Genomic DNA, 9241 nt, shown 5'->3' on the forward strand with positions numbered 1-9241 from the left:
CTTAAGATACTCCTGGCTAACAGGCTTTTTGCCTTTATCAAACAAAGTGTTACATTCAACCTTGACCTGCAATCCAGTTTTTAGCTCAGCATGGTGCAGGTAACTCCTTTTGGACAAGGTGGGTCCTTGGGAAGAGGGAAGCATTAAAGAGAACATGACAAAGTTCTACTTTGCCCATTACTGGGTCACTAACTTACCTGCTCATGTCAGGTCAAGCCAGATGCCTCTTCTTGTTGAGAACAAATTCCTTTAAAGTTTAACTTCTGCCTGAGGTATGCCATAAGTATTTCCTCTGCCATCTTTGTCCTTGCTCATCAGAGTTCTACCATTGTTGCTAGTTCCTTCCGTGCCTCATAAATGAAATGAAGCAATGAAGTTTTCCACAGCCATGGGCACACAGACTTCTGTGCTTAAGGAAATGAAATCTCCTATTCCAGTTAAAAATAAAAAGGGAAGGTTCATTCAAACAAGCAAGCTCCATAAAATCTTCTTCATGCTACAGCTATTACAGCTTAACAATCGTGTGAGGATGGGATAAGTAAGAACACCAGATATTAGGATAAATCAGTAGACACAATAACCAAGGAATAAGCAATTTTAAGAGCCCACAACTTTTCTAGATTGCTTGAAACTTCAAAAACTAACACTACAATAACCCTCCAGGCCTTTACTGCTGGAGAAAGCAAGTTCAAGTAATCACCTCAACCCCACAAGACTCCCTCAGCCCTATTATGGTCCCAAAGAGCATTTCATCCAGACACAGATTTTATCACTTTCCTTCCCTGCCTTGGAAAATCCAGAATAACTGAGATGGTGGGCTAGGTTTCTACTTAAAACCCTTCTCATGACTGTAGTTCATCTTGCTGGGAGTATTGTCATTCTCCCAGTGATAGTGACAGTGTTAACTCTGTATCCAAAAAGGTAACTAACAATAGTAGCTGGAATTCCAGAGTATTACAATTTTTAAATTAAGGTCTTTGATAGCTAATAAGGTAGTTCAGAAAACAACTTTAGTTGTTTGCAATTGTCATCATTTGCAATATCATAAATGACAAAACAAATTCAAATATAAATATTGCATTTATCTTGTTAAGCACCCCTAAATGCTGTATTTGAGAGGCAATCTTCCTGTTTTATTGGTTTTATACAGTACACTGTATTCAAACACTTCTATACTTTAAAATATAGATGGAGAATTTCAAGTCAGCAATTAACAAAACAGTTCTGTTGAAAGTGCTAATACAGCACCGAGAAACAAGGCTCTTAAAACTCATTTGTGGAAATACTCTAAAACTTTGAGAAAAAACCCTAGTTTTTTTAACGTGAATGGGTTTGGGCTTTTTTGTGACTTTTTTCTTTTGCACGGCCACTCAATACAAGATTTTGCTTGCTTTTACCACTTCTTTTTCTTCCTCCAAGTGTCCCAGGCCCTGTTTCCAGCAGAACGCTGGACTCCATCGTTCTGGGTGGGTGACTCCATGACCAACCCGTGTGGAGCTCTCCTCACTCCTCAAACAGAACCCCTAAAATATGGTGAAAAGGAGATTAAACGCCCATCTCTTATTTAACACCTGTAAAGTGCACCCCACAGAAGGCACCTGGGGGCATTCAGCCCATGACCCTTTTCCCTCCTTACCCTCCCACAGCCCCGCTGGGCGCGGGTGGGTGCCCACTGCAAGGCCCTCACAGGGGAGAGGACGAACGGAGGAAGGGACCCGTGGCCATGGGGGGCGGACTGAAGGTTCTTCGTGGCACTCCAACCTCCTTTCAGAGCCCGGGAAGCTGAGGGGACAGGGGTCGGACCCCCACTCTCCCCGGGAACACCCCGCACCGGGAGCTCCCCTCACCCAGCGCCGCGGAGCTACCACGGCGGCTGCGCAAGCGGCGCCTTCCCGCCCGCCGCTGCGTTACCTCACGGCATGGCGGCGGTGAAGGACGTGGAGATCGACCCCGAGGGCACTTTCAAGTATATCCTGGTGCGCCTGCAGCGCCCGGGAAGCGAAGAGAAACGGGATATCGTCCGGGGAACCAAAGCAGCCGAGTTTCACAGTGGGTGACGGCAGTGCGAGGCGGGAATTGGGGGAGAAATGATCGCCAAAGGGGTGTCCCCCCCCCGCCCTCCGGCAGCGTCCCTCAGGGTGTTGTGAGGCGGACTCCCGGCCCGGGGTGTCTGGGGTCAGCTCAAGCTCCCTTTCTCCCCCTTCCTTTTTTATTTCCAAACCTGATAAACCTCGTTTAGGACAAGGAGATGTGTTAAGGAAGTAAAAACCACTGAAACAGGCAGCCTTAAATGCAGGTGTTCTGCGGCTATCATGGGAAACCTCCCCCGGGCAGATGGCAGAAGGGAATGGGAGGAAAATGAGAGGAAAATATCCCGGAGATCTTAGAGGAGCAGATGTCCAGTGTGTGTTCTAACTCTTTTTCTTCTAACTAGGCTCTAACTATTCTTCTTGTGCAGATCACATCTTTGAAAAAGTAAATCCAGAGATGGAAAAGCTGGGATACGAGTGCAAGTGCCTTGGAGGAGGGAAAATTGACCATAACAGCAAAGACAAAAAAATTAGGGTATTTGGGCTCTCTACAGTAAGTTCATCTCTTGTATTCCATCAAATCCTTTTGTCTCTGATGTTCTGGGTGTTTTGTGTTCTGGTATGGTGGCTGAAAGCTAACGATTTGAAGCACAATGTAGATAAACATTAACTGGAAAACTCTTGTGAAACAGATTTAAAAAAAAATACTATTTTTAAAAGTGGGAGACCAAAGCAAAATTAATTAGATAATGCTGATATTATTCTGCATTAAGTTATAATCAAGACCGAACACAGAAGTTTGCATCTCTTGACTCAGAATCTTTTTGTCTTACTCTCAGAGCAGAAATAGCCCATCAGTAGCTGCATGGTACTGATTAACTTAATTTGAAGTGGGTGCTTAATTTGAAGGTGGGGTCTTCAGAGTAGTGACCAAAGAGAGAGTGATCTGTAGGTCTGTTGCTTTACAACTGCCAGTATAAACCTGTGGTATTTCTGACATAACTACATTATCTGGTATTTTTTAGAAGCTTGCATGTTATAATGCATCAGTAATTTTAACCTGTGCACTTTAAATGTTGGTTTATTTAAGCTGTTTCTCTTGGGGCAGGGTCAATGATGATTAAGAGAACATATTTTGATAATGCCCTCTTGAGCTCTTTTTCAGTTTTATAAGTTAAATGTTTCACATGAAATATTACTGGAAAGTCACTTGTATATAGCAAGCTTTTATTTGTAGACCACACTGCTGTGCAGTAAAGGCTTTCTGACTGGGAAAAATTTGTAGTTCTGAAATAAGAAGATAACTTAAGTCATGTCAGACAATAAAGGAAAGGCACCTTCTACCACAACACTCAAATTTCAGTGAAAGAGTAATATTGTGATCAGTGATTTAGATGAGAGCTAAAAATCACAGGGATCATCAGACTTTGCCTGGTTTGGAGTGGCTGAAGAACACAGACACATTAAGATTATGCCATTACCAGATGAGGGAAGATTGCAAATAAAGAAACCACATACTTAAATGTTTTACTTACTGGCTAGAATAGTATTCACATGTTCACACATGTGGCTTCTTGCTCCCTTTTCTTTCAGCTGAGACAAGTTGGTTGGTTTTACACTCATATCTATTCAAGTGGGTCAGTGCAACCTCTGTGGAAAAGAGCATTCAATAAATATGGTAGCAGAGAGGTTGGGACTATTTTAAAACAAGTTTTCTGCTGGAAAAAAATCAAGATGTGAAAAGTACATCCTCTATTACTTTATTTCCCACAAATTATGGTGGGGGAATTGGAGAGGACAATAGAAAACCCAACCCCAATACTGTGATTAACTTCCTAGAACCTGTATTTGATTTCTGTGTGAATTACTTAAGTATTACATCATAACTGGTTAACTTGTGACAAGAACTCTGGTTCTGCAGACTGTATCTCACAAGCACTTGTTCTTTCTTGCAGGGCTATGGGAAAGCAGATCACTCAGTGACTGTAGAGATACTGAAAAAAACGTATACAGATTATGAAATTACATGGTCAGATGACAAGAAGTAAACCTGCCACCTATGAACACCACAAGCAGCTCAAAACTGGTACCTCTGAGCTGTACGTTGATAAATAAAGTATCTTCTATGTACATTGCCATAAAGCTGAAGTAACTGGACTCTGTAACTTTCCTGGGAATTACTGACCACCTCATTTTTTAGATCATTCCTTTGTGCAGAAGCTGCAGTTCTAAGCTTTTTCTCTTTTCTTTTGACGTGGTATCTATTTAAACTTTCCCACATCATCTTCCCTCCAGTTGGTTTTCATCCAGTCCTGTTTCACTGATACATCTTAGGATACGTCAGGATTTTACCACTTATCCCACAGGACCAAACCTGTCCCCTGGCCTTTTGACCATAGTGTTTTCTGTTTCTTTTGTTTTCCAGTGTTCTTTAGACTTTTAAGCTTTCTTACCCTCATTTACTAAAACCAGGAGGGGAAGGGTTGACTGTTGCAGTTCTTCATCAGTTACCTAAATCTTCAAATTACTCCATGGCATTAAAAATTCAGTGTTTTGTGTTTCACACAAGTAATGATCTGTTTTCCTGTTTGTGTTCCTGTAAGATTCCTTCCCATAGCTGGCTGGCTGCAATGCTAAATACTGACACTTCTTGGTTTTATTCTGGTTCCCCTGTACTCCTTTTGTTCCCTGTGAGTATAATGATGTTTTTTCCCATTTTTTTTTCTTTTTCTAATGGCAATAATTATCATGTAGCTAGCAACCTTCCAACCAGAACCAGTACACCTAGGCAGTGTGAATAAACTTAAGGCACCTGTTTTCTCCTGTTGTGGCAGGATATTGCCCTTCACTTGGTGTGAAGTAACTTGCTACAATTTTCCTTTTTTTTTTTTCTTTCCTGCTAGTCTTCTCTTGAATGCTTTTGTGGATTTTAAGGCTGTACCTTTTTTTTTTATGTTTTACATTGCTGACTTGCAGTCTTGAAGATGTATTTGTAGATAAATCCTAGTTCTTCCCTCTTCAGTGCATTTACTCACTGCACTTACCAGCAGCTGGAGGTGGCTTTCTCTTTTCAGTGTGCACATGACTCTTGAAGTACAAAGAGGATAAAATCTGAAATTCTCAAGCCCAGTTCCTATCACAAAAACTCCAGCTGTTAACTGCCTTACTACAGTCATTATCCATCTTGTCACCCTCCTGTACCTTTGATGGGGCAGAGAGGGATTTCTTCTCATCCTCAAACCTTCCCAGTCCATTTCTGGAATCTCCATCCCAGTTATCACCTGAGCGCAGGACCTCTTGAACCCGATGCCTGCAGGTCTCTTGGTTTGCACCTGCTTTCCCTTACACACAGCCTGCACTCTCCCCTCTGGTGCCTCTGTGAGCTTTTGCATCTGTTTGTGCTTCTCTTTATACTGTCCTTATGCAGTCATCATTTGGCTGCACCACTTTCAATGCCTTGGTAACACTGACTGCAGGTTTATTTCTTAACAAGATTTTTATTCCAGAATATGACTAAATGCCTCTGTACCTGTTAACCAAGAATAGCATACGAGTCAATAATTTGCAAACTGGGCTCTTCCCACAATTTTCCTCACGAATTTTTTTCCCCTAAGCTTGAGTAAAATAACTGTAACAGATGCTGTTGACTCTGTGCCAGGATACAGAGCTGGGTTTTCAACAGCCTCACTTCCCAAAACTAGCAAATAGTCTTCAAAGGGAAGTCATCAGTTCAGCAGAGCACCCGTTGAAACAAACAAGCTTTATAATTTAGTTTCCTGAGTTGTTTTATGACCAATTTTAATGTTTCTCTCCACAATACTTACGGGAAAGCCCTCGTTTAGACCGGATTTCTTACTCTGATGACTTTCTCACGTGGGGGGAAGGGACTGGGGGGTGGAAAGTGGTGATGATTTGGAAGAGCTAATAAACTGACTCACCAGCTAATCTCTACCTTTGTTTCTTCACACAAGATATAGAGAGTTTGATGGTAAGGGTTTATTGCAGAAGGGCAATTGTGAGGGCATTGCAAAAATACTTTGAGGATGCTCTCAATTCTCTGATATTTTCTAGTGCAATGTCATGGAGGAAATGCTAATTTCTCTAGCTATTAAGTAATATGTACAAGTATTATAAGTGAGTGAGAATTTTTTTTAATCCCAGGTCATGAAGAGAAGCAGGAAACTGCTCACTAATGTGGTGATAATATGGCAGGTGGAGAAAGTCTTAACACAGCAAGATCAGCAAAGCAACCAAACCCTAAAGCTGAAGTCTGCTTCCATTCAGCACAGATTGCTATTATAAACAGTAAAGAATTCATCTGCAACTGGAAATCCCAATGCTAATTTTGCTGATTTTACCTGAGAAAAACATCTTCTGTTAATCCTCATCTTGAATTCTGGAATGGAACTTCATTATTGTGGGGGGTTTCCTGGTTTGCAAGTGTTTTATCACTGTGATTGCAGCTCCAGCAGTCTTCAAAGTCCTAAAAAATCTGGTTCTGTATTTGCATGAAAGCAGAGCTGTTTGAGCAATCCAACAACAAAATGAGGATGCTGTGTAAAGGAGTAGTGTGTTAAACTCAGGACAGGGAGTTTGTGGATTATTTTCAAGAGGAAGCACTACGGTAGGAGATTAAGTGCCTTTTATAGTCATCAGAAAAACATGAGTTTCTTGTTCCTAACCACAGTACTTTACTTAACAGTTTACTTTACTTATCAGTACTTTATTTAATCTGCCAAAGCTGAACCTAATGTTGTTCCTCAGTCTGTAGTCAGCCATTGTCTACAACGAGTAAATTATGGAGTTGATGCAAAAATACTCTGAAGTGCCACCAGAGTCATGGCACAACTGACTGAGTTTTGTCCCTCTCTCTCCTATAAAAGGGCAACGTCAGTAGTTTCCAAAGTTTCTCATTAAAATAGTCTACTCACAAGTGATTTTGAAGCAACAGCAGTTGTTAAGGCTCTTCTGTGAAGTAGAGGAAATCCTCTATGACTGTTGTCATAGCAACAAGGCCAAAATAGGAGGCTTGCTGCTGTCGTAGCTTTCAATGACAGGAACTCGATGCAATAATTAAAAGTGATTTAGGTCACTGCTGTCATAAGTTTCTTTCCATCCCCTCAGATGACTGTCCTTGTACCAAGTTTACTGCAGTTATTTATAGGCTTATTGGTTAGTTGGTTTAAGGAACTGGTCTTGTGTAGAATCTTTTTTCAACTCAACTTCTAAAACAGGAATCATCTTTATTAAAACCAACATGGCTCTTTCCAATTACTTCCTGAAATGTTCTGTGTGATCTGTCAGAATCTGCACGTGAAAATTCACAGACTGCACTATTAAATATTCTCTGGTACTTTTTCCATAGGCTTGGATAAAAGTCATGTGTGCATTACCCATGGAAACATCACGAAGATGCCAGAGATCGTGAGCAGAACGTGAGGAATAAATACAATTGTATCTCCCCCTGGTGGCAAAGCAGTGACTGAGAAATCTGCTGCTGCAGTTGAAGCTTGGAGCTTGAGAACTTCTGCACTGGGCTAGGAAGGTAAAACTGCCCTCAGGAGCTGCTCCTGTGACTTAAGTTCTGGTACTGCCAAAGAATGGGAGAGGGGGACTGGGGACAGTGACTTGCTTTGTTTTTTAAAACATAAGGTGACAATGAAATGGCATAAAGAGATGGTAGTTTAAGCAGTTTTTAATATGCAGAATCAGAAGAGTCCTTCACTGCTAGTCAGAGATCATAATTTGTCAAACATTTCAATAACGAGTAAAAAGCTGCTTTAATTTTCCAGGCCACAGTAACTCAGCAGAGGACAAACCAACGAGATAAAAGTATTAAAATGTTTCATCTTTCAGATGTTTTTGGAGGACCAGTGCTTGAGTTTTAGCTGGAATCTTTAAAGACCATTTCCATAATGCATCGCTTCAGTCCTTTATCGATTGTTTTAACTATGCTGGACCTAAACACATTTCTCTCTTCCACGAATTTCTCAAAGAGGTGGATGCCACCACCAACTCCAAAATAATGTATTTTGCTTGCCAAATACACACGGCCATTTTTATCCAAGAGCTGAGCCAGTGTATCATGCAAAGCACTGTAGTAGTCAGGATTATAGATTGTCTCGGATGTGAGAATTAAATCGTACTTTGAAAAGCCTTTGTTGCTGCTTAACAGGAGCTGGCTGACTTCAGACCACTCTCCAGAAAAGAATCTGCACTTGGTGAGTGCATCAGGTAAACACTTCACTTTCTTGGGCCTCTTTGAAGGAGGTGTGCCAGTTTTCCTGTTGTCTCCACTGCCCATCTTACTGCATTCAGTGCAGTTAGCCACCAGGCTAGGTAAAGTTATTTCCTCAATCACAGTGCTGTTGTAGTCCTGAAAATGGACTTTTGCAGCCTCGCCCCTTAAAGCAACTATTCCCAGCAGTCCAGCCCCACAGCCAAGATCCAACACAGTCTTGTTGGTAAATTGTATTTCAGCCTCGGAAAAGTAGTCGATGAGATCAAAGGTGCATTCCCAGATTTTCAGTCCTCCCTCATAGACTCCTGGGATGAGATCGGAGTGAGAGGAAACACTTTTGGACACGATGCCTTCCCTGTCTGCACCATCCAGACAGGAGATTTCCACCAGAGGCATGTTGATGTAATACAGGCCTGATACTGTTTCTATGGCTTTGTTTTCCAATATTTTGTTGAGATCTTCAGGCATCTCGTGCTCCTTGGCAGCTTTAAAAGATACCTTTTGCTTTGCTGGTGTCTCCTCTTGGTGCTTTAAGTCCAGCTTATCATGAGTGTCTGGTTCATTGTCCTCCTTTTCATCAATAACAAAATTAAATCGAAAATCCATTTTCAGGAATAGGAGTTTTTGTTTGGTTGTTTTTTTGTTTGGTTGTTTTTTTGTTGGGGTTTTTTTTCCCTCAATAAATGAAATTTAAAAAGCTTAATTTATTACAGCCAGAAACACTCAGAATTCTAAGAACATACTAGTACAATGATATGTTTTGCTTGTTTCTTTTTTTTTAAATAGATAACGTTTTTATGTAGTTACAGCCATGGGGAAGAGCATGTTGCAGGTAGAATTTCTGACGTTTTGCCAAAGAGTCAGGTGAATTACTTCTGGAAATAAGAGTAAATACCTTATGTGTCATTGAACTGCCACATACCAGCACAAGCAACCTGTCTAATCACAGAACTGTTCAGGGTGGAAAAGA

General features: G+C 41.2%; 2 protein-coding genes and 1 long non-coding RNA gene across 3 annotated transcripts; 1 reads left to right on the forward strand and 2 right to left on the reverse strand.

Annotated features, from left to right (window-relative positions):
• Nucleotides 1–401: 401 nt before the first annotated feature.
• On the reverse strand, nucleotides 402–1739 carry LOC115598645. The gene is made up of 3 exons (XR_003987800.1): nucleotides 1637–1739; nucleotides 1398–1523; nucleotides 402–428 (listed from the first exon to the last, which is right to left on the reverse strand). It is a non-coding gene; the product is annotated as an uncharacterized LOC115598645 (long non-coding RNA).
• Nucleotides 1739–4172, forward strand: LOC103530230 (14 kDa phosphohistidine phosphatase). The gene is made up of 3 exons (XM_008495773.2): nucleotides 1739–2049; nucleotides 2459–2583; nucleotides 3986–4172. Exons 1-3 carry the CDS (start codon nucleotides 1920–1922, stop codon nucleotides 4076–4078), a joined length of 348 nt encoding a protein of 115 aa, XP_008493995.1. The 5' UTR covers nucleotides 1739–1919; the 3' UTR covers nucleotides 4079–4172.
• Nucleotides 4173–7707: 3535 nt separating this feature from the next.
• Nucleotides 7708–8877, reverse strand: METTL18 (methyltransferase like 18). The gene has a single exon (XM_008495781.2). The coding sequence runs from the start codon at nucleotides 8875–8877 to the stop codon at nucleotides 7915–7917; it is 963 nt and encodes a 320-aa protein (XP_008494003.1). The 3' UTR covers nucleotides 7708–7914.
• Nucleotides 8878–9241: the final 364 nt, after the last annotated feature.

This window comes from Calypte anna, chromosome 8 (assembly GCF_003957555.1).
Source record: "Calypte anna isolate BGI_N300 chromosome 8, bCalAnn1_v1.p, whole genome shotgun sequence".
NCBI lineage: Eukaryota > Metazoa > Chordata > Aves > Apodiformes > Trochilidae > Calypte > Calypte anna.

Coding starts and splice junctions, on each gene's coding strand:
- LOC103530230 (XM_008495773.2), top strand. CDS start 1,920: ATGGCGGCGGTGAAGGACGTGGAGATCGACCCCGAGGGCACTTTCAAG. Junction 2,050..2,458: donor CAAAGCAGCCGAGTTTCACA/GTGGGTGACGGC, acceptor CTTCTTGTGCAG/ATCACATCTTTGAAAAAGTA. Junction 2,584..3,985: donor GGGTATTTGGGCTCTCTACA/GTAAGTTCATCT, acceptor TCTTTCTTGCAG/GGCTATGGGAAAGCAGATCA.
- METTL18 (XM_008495781.2), bottom strand. CDS start 8,877: ATGGATTTTCGATTTAATTTTGTTATTGATGAAAAGGAGGACAATGAA.